Source organism: Phyllostomus discolor, chromosome 3 (genome assembly GCF_004126475.2).
Source record: "Phyllostomus discolor isolate MPI-MPIP mPhyDis1 chromosome 3, mPhyDis1.pri.v3, whole genome shotgun sequence".
Taxonomy (NCBI): Eukaryota; Metazoa; Chordata; class Mammalia; order Chiroptera; family Phyllostomidae; genus Phyllostomus; species Phyllostomus discolor.
In genome coordinates this window covers 39,581,136-39,604,030 of record NC_040905.2, presented here as the reverse complement: position 1 = coordinate 39,604,030, position 22,895 = coordinate 39,581,136, and the positions used below count along the sequence as shown (strand labels likewise).

General features: G+C 34.8%; 1 protein-coding gene across 4 annotated transcripts in view; it reads left to right on the top strand.

Moving 5' to 3' along the window:
- ADAMTS6 (ADAM metallopeptidase with thrombospondin type 1 motif 6) overlaps positions 1-22,895 on the top strand; it is a 240,312-nt gene that overhangs the window by 25,095 nt on the left and 192,322 nt on the right. For all 4 annotated transcript variants that reach the window (XR_004901934.1, XM_036020332.1, XM_036020333.1 and 1 more), the window contains exons 5-7: positions 2,574-2,785; positions 3,281-3,364; positions 3,879-4,024. Coding sequence is in view for 3 of the 4 variants with exons in the window: in XM_036020332.1 (XP_035876225.1) it covers positions 2,574-2,785; positions 3,281-3,364; positions 3,879-4,024 (442 nt within the window). In the remaining variant the exon portion in view is untranslated. The remainder of the gene's footprint in view (positions 1-2,573; positions 2,786-3,280; positions 3,365-3,878; positions 4,025-22,895) is intronic.

The window sequence follows — 22,895 nt, the reverse complement described above, 5'->3', positions numbered from 1 at the left end:
TGATCTTTTGGTTTGCAGGCCAGAGCTCAATCTATGGCCCCACATCAGCCAGGGCTAATTGTGTATTTTTAAGACTAAAAATATATTAGTTACAGATATTAAGCTTAACATTAAGCAGTCAATTGACAATTATAAAATGTAGATACTGTTTTGCAATAATCTAATAATGCTGATGACTTTAATTTTAAAAATAAAACTAAAGATGTTATCTCTTTTGATTTTATGCATATATTTTGTATGTTTATATTATATGCATATCAGACTATAAATTTTCTAAGAACTGTTTTAATTTACGAATACCCATCAAAAAGACATTATATATACATATGTCTGATGGAGTGATAGCTAAGCAAACTAACAATTAAAAAGCTAAAAAGTTTAAAATTGTGAAAATGGTGATGCTGATAACAAGAGTTACTTTATACTGAATGCTATTAAGTGAGAAGCAGCATTGCTAAGTGTGTATTTGGCCAAGCAATATGTGTTCTTTTCACAACACTTTAAGTAAAAATATTGAATAAGGAGAAATTGACTGAATCATAGAAGTGAAAATGATCAAATTAAAGGGAAGTAAATCTTATCTTGAGATATTTAAGCTGTCCAGTCAGAGGAATGGAAAACTAAGCATGGTTTGAATATATGAGTGATTTTGTGATCACAGAAGAGTGAGCAGGAGAAATTGGAGTTCTAAAATGCAGAAAGGATTTTGGTTGTTTCATAACAATATTACCACTAATTCCATGGCTTAAGCAATTTGCCTCTATTACATCATAGTTGCTGTGGTCCAGGAGCCTGTGCATGGATGGGTTATTTACTTAGCTTCAACCAGGGCTGGGCTCTCGTCTGGAATCTTGACTGGGGAAGATCTCTCTTCTTCCATTGTTCTTGGCAGGGTTCATTTCCTTGCTGTTGTAGTACTGACAGCTTTCACTTTTTGACTGGTGGTCTGCCAGAGGCCACTTTCTGTTCTTTACCATGTATGATTCACCAACATGGTTGATTGCTTCCTCTAAGCCAGCAAGGGAAAGACTACAATGTCATGTAACATAATTATATACAGCACTCATACACGTAATCATGTAAATCTGATCACGTTTGCTGTATTTTATTGGTTAGAAGCAAGTCCCAGGTCCCACCCATACTAAAGGGAGAAAGAGATCACACAAAGGTGTGCACATTAGGAAGCAGAGGTCCTGGGGGCCACCTTAAGAGTTTGTCTGTCACAAATGGACACAGAGCAATACCTACAGGCTGTCTTCGGGATATATTACTGAAATGAGAAGCTGTATGCTTCTGCTTCTCTTACATTTAGGAATAAGACACTAACTTATATGAGTTTCAAAAATATGTTACTGATACTTCTCATGGTCATTATTCATCTTATTTCTTAACATTTATAACTTCTCCCAAAGTAATTCTTTAAAAGGGCAAGCTAAAGAAGTTAGAAAAACAGAGAAAGTGCCACTTTCTGTCAAGTATGTAAGTTAATTTAGTGTTTCCTCACTAAATTTTTCAATAAGTGGAGGCCCGAAAGATTTTCTGTTCAATGTAAGTAAACATAAGTGACGTAAGCAGAGGATCTGTACCTGCTCGCGTTTGACAAGTGATGAGAAATATAAATGAGGCAAGTATTCACAAATGCTGCAGCACTAGACGGTTTCTTGTGTGCTGAAGAACCAAATGGCTAGAAAACCAAGGGTAAACTGCAATCCACACTGAAATGTAGTTTAAACTGAATCATGCTGGAATTATTCTCATGCCCTTTACCTGTAGGATTTGGAAAAGGAATACTTTGGTTAGTCAGTATAAAGAGTTGTAGACAGCAGAATTAAGTGAGAAAAGTAATTCACAGCTTTTTAGAACTGAGATTTCTAGAACAGTAGAATTGCTCTAAATTAGGTAGTTTAATAAGGCGTGACCAGCGTGGCCCAGTTGTTTGGGTGTCATCCTGCAGAGCGAAAAGTTGTGGGTTCGGTCCCTGGTCAGGGCATGGTCAAGAGGCAACGGATCATTGTTTCTTTCTCTCTTCTTCCTTCACTCCCTGCTCTCTAACAGTAAATATTTTTAAAAAGTATTTTAAAAAAGCATTTTACCTTAAAAATAAATGTTCATCTTAGGAATAGATTTTTGCAACATTAATTTTGTTCTTCAGAACTGTCATAGGCTGTTTAGAAAGTTAATGCTCTTGTTGCTTTTTAAACAAATTTAAATCATTTTTAAAACACCAATTCTAAATTAAAAAGTAATTAATTGGGTTTTTAACTTTTTAAAGTAATTACAGAAGTAATATGGAATCATTATTTGAAAAACTTTTTTTATTAAATAATTCATTCAATTTATTATGTTTTCATGAGCAGTTGAATGTTTAATTTTTTCAGATAATGTAATTCTTTCGAAAATTTTAAGGACTTTAATTTTTCTCGCTAGTGCATTTCCTCGTTTCCTCCCCTCAGTTGGAAAACTCTTAATACGTTAGAGAATTTATGAGAAGCAGCACGTCTCAATGAAAGACTTGTAAATAAATAAATGCACTTAATGAAGCTATCCGAACCGGTTCGTTGTTCTCACCGCAGACCTCGTTGGCACCGGCAAACCTTGGTGGCTGAACGACACCTCTGCGTTTCCTTCCGCACTGCCGGTCAGTGGCCCGCACGGCCCGCACAGGCAGAGGAGGTCCGTGAGCTCCGAGCGCTTCGTGGAGACGCTGGTGGTGGCCGACAAAATGATGGTGGGCTATCACGGCCGCAAGGACATTGAACATTACATTCTGAGTGTGATGAATATTGTAAGTTTGATCCCTCTATATGATATTGTAACAATAGTTTGTTGTGGGTTTTGATGAAGGTCATGGATTTTTACTGTGAAATAATGACTTTAAGAATTCACTCATCTAAAATGAGGAAGACTTGATCTACTGATGTTTCGGTTACAGAGAAAATAAATTTAAAGGTGACTTTATTATTTTCAGATAATAGGATTTTTGAATTGGTCATGTGAAATCTTGTTTAAGGAGTTTTCTTTTAACTTGAAACATCAACTCAACCTCTTAATTACTACATTGTAGTTCATCTTAGGAGAAACTGTTTCTTGAGGTAGATTTATATAAAAACCTTTTACTGAGGCATCTTGAGGGCATTGTTCTAAGTGACATGGGATGAAAAACATATTTTTATATATACAGTGATTAAATTCATGAAAAATTAATTTAGCACTTACAAAAAATCAATCACCCTATGATTTTTGTCTGACTTTGTGTCTTTTCTTATTTTCTGGAGGTCAGGTTGCCAAACTTTACCGTGATTCCAGCCTAGGAAACGTTGTGAATATTATAGTGGCCCGCTTAATTGTTCTTACAGATGATCAGGTAAGAATGAGTTACTTTATATGTCTAAAATCTTAAACGATGTGCTACAGAATTATGCATTATATAAGGATGTATTTTATTATTACTCCTCTTAGGAAGTTCTGGTTTGAATATATTTTCAACAGGAAGCATTTAATAATTTAAGCAAATTTTAAGTAGTTTACAGGAATATACCTCTTATGGCACATTAAAATTATGTATGTATATTAGCTGTATGTTTCAGTATAAAAGTGAGCATTTCCATGACAGACTTTCTAATAGTGGTTTTGGTTGGTTTTGTATGCTGATAATCACATATATTCACATGATCATTAAACCTGGAGCTGGAAAGAATGTTTGTTCAATAATATACTAAATTAGCTCTAGGTCAGATATTACAGAGATAAAAATTGGCAAGAGATTATTCCTAGAAACCACTGCTTCTAATTATAGTGCCACTTTAGGTTTCAAAAGTTTGAACAACTGACCTTAGTAATTTGTTTGGAACATTTCTGGTATGCATGTTGTATTGCAGCCAAACTTGGAGATAAACCACCATGCAGACAAGTCCCTCGATAGCTTCTGTAAATGGCAGAAATCCATTCTCTCCCAGCAAAGTGATGGAAACATCATTCAAGAAAATGGGATTGCCCACCACGATAATGCGGTCCTTATTACTAGGTATGGCTTGTTGCAAGTATTTTACCTTTGATTGTTGTGCTTGATATTGTAACTATATTTAGTTCTATCAAATTTATACTCATTTAGGTAATGAGTATAGAGAAAGCAAAATGATAATTTATTAAACATCCCTGAGAAAGAATATATTACACTATTATTATTGTGTTTGCGTCAAATAAGAAAAAAGGTTTAGTTGAGGTAGACATTTAATAAATATCTTACCCTTTACTAAGGTCTGTTCATAAGGTTTAATTGGAAGCACGTATATTTTTTTTAATTAAACACAATGCATACTAAATGCAAGATTTTAAAAAGTATGAGAAAAATGTATTTTAAAAATAATGATGGTCATCACTCTTGGTTATAAAGTATATTAATTATTCCTACTTCCAGATGTTAAAAAGGAGAATGTCTGTAGTTACACAATTTACTTAGATGAATGTTTATTTAATTAAGAATATTTTAATTAAGAGGTATAAAGAAGCAGCTTCATTATATTATATGTTGAACAGCTTGTGTCTCATGCAAACATTATTTGTTGAGAACCCAATGAATGTGTGTATTTCTTTCAAGTTTTACAAAACTGTATTCAGATACATTTTATTCCTTACTCTCTAACAAGTCTGTGAAGTAGATATTGTTATGATTTTTCCCGTGTGAGAAATGAGGAAAGTGGTTCAAAATACTGAAGTTGCTCAAGATGACTTAGCTAATAAGTGAAAAAACAGGACTCGAATTCTCCTTTTTTTCTATATTATATATACTGTCTTTGTTTTTTTATGCTGTAGCTAAATTGGTTAGAAGTATGCTTAAATCATTTTAAGATAAGTTTGTCTTTTGACCTCTTATTAGCATTTAAAAAATGAAAACAAGAAGAAGTAATAACAAACAACAATAAGCAGAATGGAAACATTGTTCCATCTTACCTAAACGGAATAGGCTTTGTTGTCTTGATTCATTCTTTTAATTTGCAAGGCAGTATTTAACCTACACTTCTTCTATGGTGTGCTTATGACTCAACATTGAACTCTGTGGAGGGAGTGTGGAGTATGTGGGATTAGAATTTTTAGACTCAGAATCTTGAGTGAGTTAAGCTTTAAAGAAATAATTTCTCTTAACAGAGTTGTAGAGTTAAAGTTTCTGAGTTTATTTTTTTTACAGTTAGACTTATTTAATTGCCTTCATCTACCTGACATCATAAACCAGGAAATTTTGTTTATGATATGCTTGCTGAATAAAAACAAAATTGTAGAATTCTGTATTCACACGTGTTGACATGTCAGTCTGATAAATTCTGCAATTCCTCAGAGTCTTGTGGTCTGGAATGATTCCCAAATATATTTGAGGAGTTAAAAATATACTAGAAATTGTACAAATATAGAAACCTTTGTGTCAAAGATATATATGGATATCATTAGCGTCAATGAAATTACTAAAGGAAAATGTCTATTATATATGGTTAACAAAATGATCACAGATATTTACATTGGCTTCTGTATTTATATTTATAAAGTCCTACCTCCCCCAAAAGGTAATACCCAGTGGGCTTTTGATGCTTCACATTTTTATTATTGTGTCTGCATTGGGTTTTAAACTTTTGCATCAAGTGACAGAAGTTACACCAAGAGTACACATTTGTAAGTATTGGAGTAGTGAAATACATCTGGGCAGTTAGCCACTCTTTCTTTGCACTGGCTACATATGGCTGTCTGACTTGTTACTCTGAATTGGCCCAGATTGTTTTTGATCCTCTGAAGAGCTCTTTGCTTCAGTAAGAGCTTTTAGTGCTTTTTTGATGTCTAAGATTTGAACATAAAATTCTCTTTGTAAACTTGTCTCCTAATTGTCAGACTAGCACTAGAAATGATCTCAGGATTTAATAGGAGAGTACTTTTTTTATTATCAAAGATTTATTTATTTATTTTTATAGAGAGGGTTATAGAGAGGGGAAGGAAGGGAGACAGAGAGGGAGAGAAACATCGCTATATGAGATTGCCTCTTGCATGCCCCACGCTGGGGACCTGGCCTGCAACCCAGGCACGTGCCCCGATTGGGAACTGAGCCAGTAACGTCTGGGTTCCCAGTCTGGTGTTCAATCCACTGAGCCACACCGGCCAGGGCAGGCCAGTACTTTAAAGAGTTCATATCTTGTATCATTTTATATTGGTTAAAAAATGCCTCTTTGGGGCAGCATAGAATGCCCTTTTGAATTGGTTTTGAAGTGTCAAAGTAAATGTTAGCTTATTTAAAAGTCTACAAATAGTTTTGAATTATTAGGGCCACAGAGTGAGTTATCCAAAGGAGATAGTTATCATCTCTAATATTTAGGGTTTTTTTTTATTGTAAGCATGGAGTTTACCAGTGCTTGACTTTCCCTTATAAATTTTTGATTTGTAAAATAGAATATATGTTTAAATTATACTGCTACTTTTAGTAAAAATAATTGAGAATTCCATGGATGATTTTATATTAGTGTTGAAAATTGTTTCATATAACTCACTTATGAACATATTCAGAGTTATGACTCTACCATGTAGAGGTAAGATTGTGATCTACATTTGCTCAAAATGCCAGCTCACTAGACGGTGTGTATATGTGTTTATGGAGAATTCCAGAGAAAAACTGATGGATATGTTTATCTCTACTAGGCCTAATTTTGTCCTAGGGGTTTAAATATTTTAAGCAGAAAGCCATTTGGAACTGTAGTTATTTAGGTAATAACAGTTACTTTTGGAAAAAAAGTGTGAAAGCTCAAAATGTTATCTCCTCTTAGCAAATGACATTTCATTGTTTTATTGTATTGATGCAAATGTAAAACAAACTGTGCTCTATGGGATCATGTGACTACAGAGAGAGAAAATAAAGTAAAAAAAAAATTGGTGTTTTATATGATGCCAAAAATATTGAATTAACACCAAAGAGCACATTTAAATTTTATATATACATATATTTTAATTTGTGTATACATTTATGCTTATTTTTATACATAAGTATATATAAAATATAGTGTTATGCAAGGTAATTTTACCTAATTATTTTTAAATAATTGAGGTATAATTGACAAAATTGTATACACATAAAGTATACAATGTGATAATTTGATACACATGTACATGGTGAGCTGATTACCATAATCAAGTTAATTAACACATCTATCACCACATAGTTACCTTGTTTTTTATTTTTGAGGAGTGTGTGAGAACGCTTATCACCTGTTTTAGCAAAGTTCAAGTATACATACAGAATTATTAGTTATAGGCACTGTAGTCATGCTGCACATTGGATCTTCAGAATTTATTCATCCTGTAACTAAAAGTTTGTGCCCTTCGACTAATACTTCCCCATTTTCCCCACCCCCCAACCCTGCCATTCTATTCTCAGTTGCTATGAGTTCAATTTTTTTTTATTTTACGATTCTGCATGTAAGTGAGATCGTACAGTTCTTGATTTTCTCTGGCATATTTTACTTATCATAATGCTCACATGCTTCATCCAGGGTGTTGCAAATGACAAGACTTTTTTTCTTACAATGACTGTGTAATACCGTATTTTTCAGGTTATAAAACACACTTTCCCCTCCAAATTTAGGAGGAAAAGGGGGTGCATCTTATAGTTCAAATGTAGCTTACCCGGCTCGCTGTGGGGCAGGGCTGTGGCCTATGTTACTTATGTTATTAAATATTTTACCACATTTTTTGCTTCAAAAATTCTTTTCCTATTTTCCTCCTCTAAAACCTAGGTGCGTCTTATGGTCTGGTGAATCTTACAATCTGAAAAATTCAGTATTTTTATTGTGTATATATATAGTACATATATAGATATATTTCACATTTTCATTATTTTTTAGAGGTAGCCTACTGCAAATATAGTTTTATTTAAATTTTATTGTTCAGTTATACTTTTCAGTCAATATTATTTTGTATTAGGTTCAGGTGCGCAGCATAGTGGCTGGACAATCATATACTTCACAAAGTGATTCCCCTGATATTTCTAATACCCACCCATACATAGTTGTTACAATATTATTAACTATATTCCCTTTGCTTTACTTTCCATTCCCAGGACTATTTGATACTACCAATTTGGAGTTCTTAATCCCTTTACCTTTTTCACCCAGCCCCCTAACCTCCTCAATCTGTTCTCTATATCTGTGAGTCTATTTCTGTTTTGTTTGTTCATTTATTTTGTTCTTTACATTCCATATACAAGTGAAATCATATGGTATTTGTTTTTCTCTGACAGACTTATTTCACTTAATATATTACCCTCTAGTTCTATTCATGCTGTAGTAAATGGTAGAATCTCGTTCTTTTTGATGGGCAAGTAATATTCCATTGTATATATGTAACACAACCTTTTTATCCACTTGTCTATTGATGGGTGGCTATTGTAAGTAGTGCTTGGCTATTGTAAGTAGCTTTCATAGGTTGACTATTGTAAGTAGTGCTGCAATGAACACAGGGGTGCATATATTCTTTCAAATTAGTATTTTGGGTTTTTTTGGACATACACCCAAAAGTAAAACCACTGGATCATAAGTACACCTCATTTTCTTTATCTGTTCACCTGTTGATGGACACTTAGGTTGTTTTCTTATTTGGCTGTAGTGAATAATGCTGCAGTGAACTTGGAAGTGCAAAGACATCTCTTCAAGGTACTAATTTACTGATTTCACTTCCTTCAGATATAGTACCCATAAGTAGGATTGGTAAATCATATGGTAGTTTTATTTTTATTTATTTTTAAAGATTTTATTTCTTTTATTTTTGGATAGAGGGGACTGGAGGGAGAAAGAGAGGGAGAGAAATTTGAATGTGTGAGAGATATATCGATTGCCTCTAGCATGTCCCCAACTGGGGACCTGGCCCGGAACCCTTGTTGCCTCTAGCATGAGCCCCAACTGGGAATCGAACTGGCAATCCTTGGGTTCATAAGCTGGTACTCAGTCCATTGAGCCACACCAGCCAGGGTGGTAGTTTTATTTTTAAATTTTTGAAGAAACACAAAATTACCAGCATTATAGTCTCCATGCAGCTTTATCAGCTGAGATTAGCACTGGAAGATTGCAGGAATCCTCAGTGACCCAGGCTGCAGTTGTCTGTTGTAGCAGCAAAGGCTGCTGGGGACCACCTGAGCTCTTCTTCTCCCAGGGGAGATGCTGTGGCGGAGGAGATGCCTCTTGGTGCCAGGTTCAGCTTGCAGGTACCTGTGGAGCAGTGTTAGAGTCAGGGACTGGAGGGCCAGTGCCTGCAGTGTGAGAGCAGCTTTACGGTATGGCTGGTTACCCTGCAGTGACAATGATATGTGAAATGCAGGTGTGTGGAGTGGCCATGAAGACCGAGTCTGAAGCATGGGCATGCACACAGCAACAGCGGCCCTTGGGTCCAGGGTGCTGGCTATTCTACAGTGGTATTGGGTCTGGTTTGTGAGATGCGTGCACGTGTGGAACAGGCCCAGGGCTAGAGTCCGGACTTGGGTGTATACAGAGTGGCCCTGGAGCCAGAGTTTGGAGTGCGGGAGCCAGCGTAACTACTGTGGCTCTGGAGTCAGGTGTGCTCAGGGTTGGAAGGTGCTGGCAGCCGTAATCCCAGGGAGGCACAACAGCAGATCCTTCATGGAGTGAGAGCACAGCAGTGTCTTCTTTCCCAGGTCTGCAGCAGTGATCGCTGTTGGTTACCTTGGAGTGAAAGCAGCCACTTTTCTCTGTGGAGCAGGCGGCTGGGGCCCATGCCTACTCACATTATAGGGTCCTCCCCTGCGGAAGCTGCAGCTGGGGAGTTTGCAGCTGTTGTGAGGGCTGTTGAGGCCCTCAGGGGCACAGGATGCCAGAGTCCTCTGCAGAGCAGACCACTGAGGATCATGATGGTACCTGTCTTGTGATTCTCGCCTTTTTCTTTGTTCTTAGTTCCCTCTAGACGTCTCCACTAAGCCGATCTTCCCAGTGAGCCTTTCTGTGTAATTATTATCCCCTTTTTGTGCTATTATGTTGCTGTAGGTGCTTAATTGCACTCCTGAACCTTCCCAGGGCTCTTTTTCTTTGTGGATGGTAGCCTAATTGTGTTTTGTCAGGAAATGAAGGTTGGCATCTTCTATTTCATCATTTTGCTGATGCTACTCTCTTAGCTTTATTGGATCTTGACTTTTTGCTCTACCAAAAAGCAGTTTCATGTCTCTTTCTAAGGTGATAAATAGGTACTTCTCTATGGTGTATCAACTAGCTGACATCTTAGCTTGGAATACCGGAGTTAGTGCTGTAACGAGGCCACATTTCTGGAAATATGGCCATATGAAATGAATAAGCATTCATAGTGGAATAATGAAGCTGATCTTCCATTTTTGTGATGTTTTTAGTTAAAATACCAGTAGTAGTAACAGACAGATTGCTTATATAGAGTAGACTTATTAGGATTATTTGATGATTATTAGTGTTTGCCTAAATCAGCTTGATAATAACTTTTTAAAAAATAATAGAAGTGACATATAACTAGGTCAAAAAATGATTAATATTTTTGTACTTGAAAATCTGGAAACAGAATTTAAGAAGATAAACTAGGACTGAATGTATACACTTAAAAAATTACACTTGCTATAAAACTTTCAGATTACCCTTCCTATTGAGAAACTAAATTAACAGCTATTTAGGAATAAAAATGTACAATTTGATAAATTATTTTAAAATTATGTATATTTCCCCATGAATTCAGGAAATATCCAACACAAATTTAAAGTCAAGTGAATTTCTAAATTTATTTTGTGCAAAAATATTTAAAAAATACATTTACAGTCTGAAAATCAGTAGGAATTTAGTGACATAAAGTATGCTTGTATCAAAGTTGAGCCATTAACGTGAACACACAAATGCACACATTTCCAGCTTTATCTACTGTTTGTATCGGAATCATGTTTCCTATCTTTATGATATTAATATATAATAGTGAATATTTCAGATAAGCATTATGACCTAAAATACTTTTTTTGGGTAACTGCTTTATTGAGATATAATTCACAGAGCATGCAAGTTACCCAAGTTTAAGTGTACGATTCGCTAGTGTTTAGTGTATTCACAGAATTGTGCAACCACCACCATAATTAATTTTAAAACATTTTCATCATTTCCAGAGGAAGTCATCCTCATTTCCTTTGTCTTCACCATTGAAGTTCCAGTTTTAGGCAATCACTAATCTACTTTTTGTCTTTATAGTCTCGCCTAATCCAGACTTTTTGTATGAATGGCATTACATGATATATGCAGGCTTTTGGAACTGGCTTCTTTTACTCTGTGTAGTGTTTTAAAGGTTCATCCAGATTGAAGCATATGCCAGAAATTCATTCCTTCTATGAGACTAAATTCTTGAAAATTTAAGATATAGATCTTTAAGAATTCCTTTATTAATAGGATATTCTGCCATAGTCATATTTCCCTTCCAGCTTCTTATTAACAAAATACATAGGACCCATAACTACGTCTCAAAATATAGAAGCAAAAATTGTACACAAAATCCAAATTTAGTTTTTTAATTAAAATGAACCTATTTATCCTCTTAAGAGATCATGCCTATTTGCTTTGATGCTGCTGGATTTTAAAGGGATTAGAATTTCCAAAGTCAACTAATGTTTTCAGGTGGGATATTAAAAATATCTATAAAAAATAGTTTCTTGCTAAAATTTGGCCTGTAATGTGTAGATTTAAACAAGTTTTCTTATTTTTTAAAGATGTATTTATCAGAATTATATACTGGCTTCATGATTATATATTAAAACAGAGGAAAGGAAAATTAAATGTGGTACATTAACATTTATTTGGTATGCATTTATGAGTTTTTTTTAATCCTTAAGGAAATGCCAGTTAAATTTTTTATGAACTATTACTAAGCTTTTAAGAATATGCTAGGTTTACAGGCCACAGAGGAATCTTGAATTCAGATTGTGGATGAATTAATTCTGGTATTTGGACATTTTGAAGTATTTATTATTTTTCTACCACTCTGGCTCTGTCATTCTTACCCATTACCATCACCCTTCTTCCTTTTTCAGTTCCTATTTGCTTGGTCAGTGGCTCATTGATTCCTTACCCAGATGTGTTTATCTAGTTGTTTCCATTCCAATCTAGGATTATGACATGCTTGGGTGACCTTAATTTCTTGTGCAATGTAGGGTACTTTTAAGAGTGTGAAAGAGCACCATCAACAGTTATGTCTAAACAATAGGCACAAACTAGGACCAGGTGAAACAGGATTATGGTCATCCCAGTCATTACCCATGTTTGTGTGTTACATTTTAATTATAAATGGGACTAAGAAGATACTTTTCTCTCAGCACCTAAGGTTGACTAAATACATGCAATTTAGTAAATATCTTTGTACACACCTTGATTAAAATTGTGCTTTGCTTGTAATAGGCATCACTAAATAGTTAACTCAAAGAAGGATGTGTTTTCATAAGCACTTAACTTTCAGAAATAATAAGTTTGGTACTTACAATGTGTTTTTAAAAACTTTATTTATTTATTTTTAGAGGGGGAGGGAGGGAGAAAAGAAAGAGAGGGAGAGAGAAACATCAATGTGTGGTTGCCTCTCATGCTCCCCCCCCAATAGGGGGGGACCTGGCCCACAACCCAGGCATGTGCCCTGAGTGGGAGTCAACTAGCTCTACCCTTTGGTTTGCAGGCCAGCACTCAGTCCTCTGAGCCACACCAGCCAGGGCTATAATGGTTTTATGGATATATCTATGCAGTTGCTTATTATATGTCAAATATGTAACTGCTTTACAGATATGTAATTATTATAATTTCCCATATCTTTATCTCCATTTTATAGACGACAAAACTGAGGTACAGGGAAGCTAAATGATTGGCAAGATCACACATTAATTAGAAGAGCCAGGATTTAAACCATATAGTCTGTCTCCAAAGTCCCTTTAGAGGAATTATAAAGGTGTTCAGTAAAAATAATGTACTGCCCTGGCTGGTGTGGCACAGTGGATTGAGTGCCAGCCTGTGAAGCAGCAAGGGTCACTGGTTCAATTCCCTGGGTTGCTTGCCAGGTCCCTGGTGGAGGGTGTGTGAGAGGCAGTCACACACTGATATTTCTCTACCTCTCTCCCTCTCTTCCCCTCCAAAAATAAATAAAATAAAATCTTTAAAAAATAATGTGCAGATACATTGATAATATTGGGGACTGTGGTAGGCTGATTACTAAGATGCCCCAGTCATCTCTGTCCCCTGGTGCTGTCACTTTGTGTGGAGTTTGGGCTGGACCCAGTTAACTGGCTGCATACGATGCAGATTCTCCCCATGTACAAATAGGGTATATCTCTTTATTTAGCTCTTCTTTATTTCCTCTCAACAGTATTTTGTGGTTTTCAGTGTTTTCACACTTTTTCCTATTTTTTGGTGTTATTGTAAGTGGCATTGCTTTAAAAATTTCATTTTATAATTGTTTATCACCAGTATATAAAAATACAATTGATTTTGTATTCTGCAGCCTTGCTAAGTTTATTTATTAATTTTAGTAGCTTTTAAAAAAATTCTAAGGGATTTCTACAAAGGTGACCATGTTTTCTGATATTAAAGATAGTCTTACTTTTTTTCATTATGAATGACACTTCTTTTCCTTGCCTTATTTCTCCAGCTAAAACATCTGTCTAGTACATTGTGGAATAAAGGTGGTAATAGCAGACATCTTTGTCTTGTGCCTGATCTTAGTGGGAAAGCGTTCCCTGTTTCAACATTAAGTCTGATGTTTCCTGTGGGGTTGTCAGGCTGACAACGTCTCTTCCGTTCCTAGTTTGCTGAGTTTTTATGAAGAATGGCTGTTAAATTGTGTCCAATATTTTCTCTGGATCTATTGAGATTATCATAGTAGGTTTTTTTTTGTTAGTTTATTAATATGGTAAATTGCATTAACTAATTTAGAATGTTATACCAACTTTGCATTTTTAGATTAAACTCAATTTGGTCATATATATATTATATTGTTAGATACGATTTGCCAAAATTTTGTAGATATCTTTTTGTATCTATATTTATGAGGAACATTGTTTTGTAGTTTTCTTATAATGTTTTTGTCTGGTTTTGGCATTAGAGTAATGTTGACCTCACAGAATGACTTAGAGAATGTTTCCTCCTTTGCAATTCTCTGCAAAGGTTCAGGTACAATCAGTATTATTCCTTTCACAAATGTTTCATGGAATTCACAGGTAAAGACATCTGGACCTGGAGTTTTTGTGGGATGACTTTTATCTACTAATTCAAATTGTTTATTGCATATATATATAAAAAGTGAAAGTTGAACATTTAACTTTATACAAAATCAAGTAGTCATTCTGAGGAGTATGTTAATTATTCAAATATTTATTCAGTAGATACTGTTGCATGTTGATGTAGTGGTCTTTGGAGTGATCTAAACTTTCTCCCACCCCTTCCACCTGGAGCTGAATAACAAAGCTCTCTGAGTTTGTAGGACGGTGTAGTGTTATGATATACTATGTGTGAGTACTTGGTATACCTGATAGGGTGCTAGGCACCTGGTAGAGAGTCATGGTAATAATTTGGAGCTATTATTGACTGTATGTGAGGCTCAAGCCAAATTCTGAGAAGACAAAGTGTAGTAGAATCAGAGATGGCAGCATCTACTTTTACATGGAGGAGAATCCAAGTGTAACTTCATCCCGGGCATAGTATTTGATCGGGGACTTGGAAGTTCAGTTGGATTTGAGTAAGTGATAGATACCCGTTCAAGAAGGAGACACTTCATGTTCAATGACATGGAAAATGTGAGAGAGAAAGTGGCCTCCTTTCAGGAACCCAGTGCTCAGTATTTTTAGGGGGCAAGTATGGGTGAGAAAATATGAGAGATGAAGTTGAACAGGTGGAAATTCATTCAGTGCCATGGTGCTGTGAGCAGCTAGGTGATCAGTGTGAATGAATAAATAAATAAAAACGTTGGTGAGTTTGAGGAAAAGAAGTGAAATGTAGAAAACAGGGGAGAATAATATGCAATAATGTCAGAGAGCTTGCAGGGGCCAGAGCATGAAAGATTTTGTGTGCATCCTTGTAAATTTAGCACCATGGTGTGGAAGTGACCATTTCCCTCTTGGTGAGTATTTAAACTGATTTCTTTTGTTCTGTTTTTAGTTATTAAAACCAATGAATTCTCTTTGTACATAGGTACAAGCATGTCCACATTAGGCAATAATAGTCAGGAATATATGGACATAGAAAGCTTTTCAAGAAATAAAGTAAAGCAAGTAAAATAAGTTGCATGAAGAAGAGTCCAAGTATAAATTCATAAAGCATCATTTCTTTTATGTTTAAAAAATGAACAAAACTAGTGAAAAAGAAGTTTAGCTTTTGTTTTCTTTATATGAGAGATGACATTGAGATGGCATTGGAGAAATTTAGGCATAATAGTGACACGCTCAGACTTGAAAATGTCCCTGTCAGGGGCGTGGAGGATAGTTGTTTGCATGTGTGTGTGTGATTCAGCGCTAATGTATGGAAAGCGGTGAAAAGTGGGTGGGAAAAAATTCAATGCCGCTTCTCTCTCCAGTTCTGAAAGGCTTTGGAGAACCGTTTGAATTAGCATTTGACTTCCCTTTTTACATACTCAAAGAATTGGATGCCAGTGAAAAGAAAAATCTTTGAGTTCTGATGTTGGGAGGTGAGGATTTCTTGAAGAGTGAAATTGAAAGAGTAAAAAAGAAATGAGATTTGGGGAATAAAAAAGAGTTGTTCCTCTTTTTTGGCTAAATTTTTACACTGTATTATTTTGGGACAGTATTTACTAAATTGGTTACATCCTCCCTAACCCACCTTCCCAAAACTGGTCAAAGACCAACATTCCTACAAATGGTCTTTTTAATTTTATAAATTCTCAGCACCTTAATAATAGCCCAATGTTAAAGAAATGTTAATAGAAATAATTCTAAAAAGTCCTTCTAGGATAAGAAAAATCAATGTTTGAGGATTTTACCGACTTCACTCACAGTTTCTTCTCAACTTCCATTTACCTTTAGTGATCTCATTCACTCTGATGATTTTAAGAACCATCGACACCATTAAGTACACCTACCTAGCTCTAAGCACCATTTATATCCAGATACACATCTGTAGCCCTGGCCCCTCTCCCAAACTCTATTTGTGTATTGAGTTGTCTAATTGATATCTCCATGCATCTCAGACTTCACATGTCCAAAACCAAATTTCCAATCTCTCCTTTACACTAGCTTTCTACAGCTTTTGTTTTTTCAAGTTCTCCCTTCATGGCAATTACAATATTTTTGCCTCTTATACAAAAAAAGAGGAAATTAAGGAAATTAAAATCAAGAAATTAATACCTTACTAATGGGAAGTTCATATATACTAGGTTTAGCTTGACAGAATTTTTAAAAGCAATTCCTTTATTTCTTTGCTTTACATTATTTTTGTTTGATTATCTCCAATATCTTTGGTCTTATCTCCTGATGGTTAGTTTCTTTATGTCATGAACTAAATTAGCAGGCTGTACATCCTTAAAAACACTATTAAGTGAGAAGAAGATGAATTATAAATCTTGCAAAAGTATATGAAGTTTTTAGGGGATCTTGCCTACTAGTCCATTCTTCTGGAGTTCTGGGTTTTAACTTTCCAAATAGGGTCGGGGGCCTGAAAGATTCACTTAGAATGGTGCGGTAACTTTTCAAGAGTTCCTTCAAAAATAATTTTTTTCTCCATGTACTGATAATAAAGATATTGAGAAAACAAAGACTAAGCGATTTATATAGGGCTTTATAGGCTGCTGTGCAAAGACTGGAAAAAAGAATAGGAAAAATATTAAAAATAATTTTAAGGCATATCAAAATGATCTTCTCCAGGAAATACCATATAGCTGCATTTACACTCATTCATTGAGACATCAACATTTATTGAGTGCTTACTATGTGTAAGTCGTCAGGATCACATAGCAGTGAATAAAGCAGATAAAAGTCTAAGCACTTAGCTTTCACTCTAGAGAGAGATTATGAATAATTAAAAACCTCAAAGAGCGGGGGAGGGGTTGGGAGAAAATACAGACACCTTTAATTGAATGTAATTGAACAACAATAACAATTTAAATAGAGAAAACAATGAAAAATTTTTTAAAAACCCAAATACATAATTTTAATGTGTGATATGTATATAGGGTAGAGAGAGAGAAACCACATAAGGTGGTAGAAAAGTCTCTCTTATAAAGTTAACTGTATTTAAGAGCTCTGAAGGGTGAGCAATCAGCTATATTGGAGGAGGAAGCGAATGTTTTAAGCAAAGGAAACAGCATGTGCAAATAATAAACACTAGTAAGTAAATGAGGTGGAAAAGAGTTTGGCGTATATGAGAACTTTTGCTACAAGTGCATACACACGCACTCTTACCCCCATTTATTTTTGCTTTCTCTTTCCTTGAGCCACCGTGGCTGGCTGTTCATAGTGAAAAAATACTAATTGAGAGAATTATTTGCATTGGTTAGGGCTTGTTGATGAAGAGTTTCCTTTGGGGAGATTGGTTGTTGGCTGACTTTTTTCCCAGGGGAGGCAAATATGTCAGTGTCATTGGGTTTTTTTGTTGTTGTTTCTCCAGAAAAACACTCAACAGTTGCTTAACTAATTGCAAGTGTCCCAAAAGCCCAACTGGGGGGGAGAGTAGCTTACTGCTACTGTTTTCAAACCTTGGGTGTCCTCAAAACTGAGCCTGTCTAGTTGCATTTCTCAGAGAACAAAATTGGAGGCTGGGTGTGGAGGAGGGAAGAGTAGAAAACTTGCAAGAATGTATCTAATCTTCATATACAGATTTTAAACCAATTCTGGCGTCAGCTTCATGCCTCAGCCCTTTTAAAATTGGTTAATTTTTAAAATTGAATTTATTGAGTGACATTGGTTAATAAAATTATATAGGCTTCAGGGGTACAATTCTATAAGGTAGTTAATTCTTAATTTTCCATTTTCTTTTAGCCAAGATAATTTTAAGTTATTTAAATTAACTTTGCCTTCATTCAGAAACATTGAACTAATGTTGATAATGACACCTGAAATTAGCTATTATGGTGATAGTTGAAGTTATCAACTGATATTGATAATGAAATGTGTAAAACAAAATTTTGTTAAGTTTAAGATAAATTAGTAACTATAATCTTGTGACTTCATGGAATCTACTCTGTTAAAATCTTAATTATCGATTGACAGTTATTAGAATACCTATTTTAAAATACAGACTATAAAATAAGGCATGATTGGAGTGCATAGCACATAATAGTTCTAATTTTGTTTATAAACTATTAATTATTCAAATAGAATTATTGTGCATTTTTCTATGTTAAATGTTTTACTAGCTTTCCACTTTATTGCTTTTTTTAAACAAAAAACATGTCCAATTTAATGATTTAATTTTAATCTTGTCCTGTTACTTAAGGGTTGCTTAATTCTGATTAGTCAGTAGTATGGTGGGAAATGATATTTTGTACATAATAAATTTATTTTTAACATCACGTTCACTTTGTCTTTTCTTTTTCCCATGGCGGTTGCTCACTTCCTCAATTCTTTCTTTAGTGTGTTCATTAGGGAGAAAGCTTTGATTTTCTATTTTTTGTACAACTGTCAATTCAATATACTCTGAACTTGCCCTTTGAATGTCTCTCATACAAACTCTCTAGGAAATCATCGGGATTGCCAGATAGATAGCAAGGGACTTGGTTGTGTAGCTGGGCCCTCAGGACAATGCAAATATGTAAAATGGGCTGTTCAATAGTTTCCAGGAAAAAGTAAGCATATCCTTTACCCATCTTGGGTACAGCATGTAAATGAAGGAATCATGTTGGTGCTTAGCAGGAGAGTGCTCCTTGAAGCCTTTTAAATATGCTCTGGCTTTCCTCCTTTGGCATGGGAGCTTTTAATTTTCCATAGAGTTGTAGAAGAATAATGATTATATTCATGAGTCTGAATGTTTATTAAATGAAAGGTGACTAAAAATGGTAACATTTTCTCCGTATGTGCTTAGTGAACCTTTCTAGTTGGAACAGGCAACAATTGAAACTACTTTCAAATCATGGTTTTTGAGCTTTTGAAATGAACCTGTTATGACTTCTCCTTTTTTTCGGAAACAATGCCTTATAGCAAGTGGAGTTTGTAATGAAAATTTTTGTATTAACTTAATTGTGATTAGAATTTTCATCAGCTTTGTTTTCTTGCTTTCAAAACTTACTACTTTTTTCTAGAAGCATAGCTTTAAGTCAAGGAAAAAACTGTTTTCTAATATTATTGAGTCATACTGGCATTTTGACTTATACCTGCGTTTATCTGAATTTGGTTATCTACCTCCTGTTATTCTAAACCTTGAGTTTGTTTGTATCCAAGAAAATATTTGCACTTTCAGCAAGCTCTACTTTTTACCACTATTTTTGTGTGTTTTTTGTAAACCAATTATGCTTGCCACATTGTAATCAGTTCCATTTTTAGGGATCAGTGCATTTATAGAGGAAACTAAAACATAGTTTTCTTATTTCTTTTGGACTTAGGGGATTTTTTGGTAACAGTTATATACAGATAGAGTCCACAGACCATACAATTTATCCATTTAAAGTGTACAATTTGGCGACTTTTAGTATGCTCACAGAGATGTGCAACCATTACCACAATATTGATGAAATGTTTGCATGTTTGTTTTTATTATTTCTTTTTTTCCTCTCTTCTGTTTGTTTGGAAGTTATAAACTTTAGTTTTATTCTTTTAATGAGTTTTATTCTCTTGAAATTTTATCAAGAATATTTAGAAACTAAAGCTAATCAGTATTATTGTTTTTTTTTTTAAATTATACAGGTTTCAAGTGTACAGTTTTTTTTTTAAGATTTTATTTATTTATTTTTAGAGAGGGAAAGGAGGGAGATAGAGAGAGAGACAGAGAGAAACATCAATGTACGGTTGCTGGGGGTTCTGGCCTGCAACCCAGGAATGTACCCTGGCTGGGAATCGAACCTGGGACACTTTGGTTCCCAGTCCGCGCTCAATCTACTGAGCTACGCCAGCCAGGGCTCAGTATTATTCTTGCCTAAACAAATAAAACACATTAAAACCTGCAAGTATGACCACTTCTCTTACTTCTCTGGTACTGTGTTCTGTATCTTATTTCTCATTTCTCTGTAACTCCACAGACCAGACACCACCAGCACCATGCCCCCAGCACTGCCACCACTGACATCATCATGGCAATTTTTATATAAACAACAGTTGTTTGTATTTATTTACATATATCAATATTCCACTTTTTTTGGATTTTTTTGCATATTACGAATCATATTTTCCTGAAGCACATTTGCACATTTTAAAGAAGTTTCTTTATAGGAAGCTTGTAGTAAACTTTATCTATTGTTGATCAAGAGATATTTTTTTCCCTTTGCCTTAGTTCTTGCAAGACAGTTTTGCTGGGTTCACAATGGTAGGGTGATAGTTGCTTTCTTCAGCATTTTGAAAATAATATTGTATTTTCTGTGGCTCTCATTGCTGTTAAGATGTATGAGGTTAGTTGGTTGTCACTGCATACGTTATCTCTCTTTTTAGCTGTTTTCAAGTTCTCTGCATCTTTGCCATTTTGTATTTCTTGAAGGAGTACATTGCTTGGATTTATCTTGCATAGTACAAAATGTTTATTTTGCATTTGTGGATTCATATCTGTCATTAATGCTGGAAGTTTCTCAAGCATTGGATTTTCAAATACAGGCTCTCGTGCACTCTTCTTCTCTGCTGGGTCTGTTTGCATATATGTTTGACCATCTTATGTAGCCTCAGGTTCTTGTGACTTTTTGTTGTTGTTGCACAGTCTTCGTCTGCTTGTCATTCTGTGCTGCAGTCTGGGCAATTTTTTCATATTTTCAGGTTCCTAATGATCTCTTCACCTGTGAATAGCCTGCCATTTAACTCATTCATTGAATTTTTGTTTTAAAATCATACATTTTTGGATGGTCTGTTTTTTACTTAAGAGTGCCTAGCTATTTTTGATGTCTCTTTTCCTTCCTTTAAAAATATTCCACGTTAGTTTGTTTTTAACATTGCACATTCACTTTCATTTCCCGTGTGTACCTCAGCGCCCTGCGTGAACAAAAGGTAGGTGAATCTTGAAGCACTAACTGAACTCACGTAGTAAATTTGCCTTTCTTCTGTTGAGTGTCTTATTTTTTTACTGAGCCATCAGATGGTGGTTTGGAAGATGTTAATAATAATGACTTAATTTGATCAGAGACAGAGAGACAAGTTAGGAGACAGTTGATTTGATTTGTTTTCCGTAGTATGGTACTTAGTACTTACCTGTTGTTTGAATTGTGCTGAGACTCCTGGTATGCTCGAGGTGAAAGGAAATTACAGTTGTTTAAAGAAATAATAAGATTAACCTAAAACACCAGTAAAATAACTGTCTTTAATGACCACTAAATGTGTGAAATTGTATTTTTTTGTTCTTTATTAATTTTATTTTCCTCACATGTAAGAAAAGGATATACTTTTATTGTTAAGTGACTTTTACCTTAAGACATCAAATTACAAATACAATTTTTTTGTGGGATTAGAAATGGAAAATGGATGAAAATATTTATTACAGATAGTGAGGAATAATGCGTTCTATAACTTAACTGGCCAGTTAGGAGTGATTAATAATATTGATTATTTTAAATGCTAATCCTCTTTTACAAATGGTTGTTTATAAATAATAGCCAAAAAAATTTACTTAAAGACATCCCTGCAATGCATTCTGGGAAACCTGAGTAATACTTTGCCCTACTGAAGAAAATCGCCTGGGAAAATTGTGACTGACAGCTCATATTAAGGTTTGCAATCTCACATTGGTATCATGCCAAGTTTTCGTTTATTCACTTTCTTGAAAGTGCAAAGAGACTTAGAAAAGTATAGGCCTACCACTGGGTTTCCTTAGAGAAACCATTGTCATACGAGAGGATGCCCCACTGGGCTGCCTGTACTTGTTGTCAGTGATTCTTTAAGAGGATATGGAGACCTGTTGTTAGGTTTCACAAGGTCATGTTGAGAAGCTACAAATCGATCAAAAGGACAGGTTCTTCCTTTGGTACTACAGAAAAGTAAATGCAATTTCATGAACTTTGATTTTTGATGCATAGGTTAAGGATGTTTATTAGAATACTACTAAGCAAGTTATAAAGGTTCGCTAAAACTTGATGTTCATAAAACTAAGCAATATATAGAGAGTGCTGAGATACCCGTGATTAAGGAATTATAAAATAATTTTAAATGTTTTCAATTGCAAAGATTAGGTTTTTCAGAAAAATACTTTATCAGTGTCATTTGAATTAGCCATGGTCTTCAGTGACATTTTGTTAGCTTTAGTTAATAAACTTTGTTATTTGTTATCCTATATATATTTTACATAAACAATTTTTTGGTTTGTTTTTGCCCTAGATTATTTCAATTACTGAAATATCATATATCTCCAATATGAATAGTCTATAAACTCATTGCTAAAGTGGATGTATATAACATACCCTCTTCTCCAAATTTACTTGTGTAGGGTATAGTATTGTTGGTATGTACCTGTGTATGTGTAACACATAAATAGCTTACAACATATGGCCATGCAAGAGTAACGCAGTTACTGCCTTACAATGTTTGCAGGACACTGTTTTATGGTTTATCATCTCGTGCATGTGATCAAGTAGCGTTTGTGTGTGTGTGTGTGTGTGTGCGTGTGCGCGCTTGCAAAGGAAAAGCACTTCTACATGACTGTACAATCCTAGTCCACTCCTCTCAATACTAACTTTATTTATTTTTATATATTTTTTAAAGATTTTATTTATTTATTTTTAGAGAGGGAAGGGAGGGAGAAAGAGAGAGAGAGAGAGAGAAA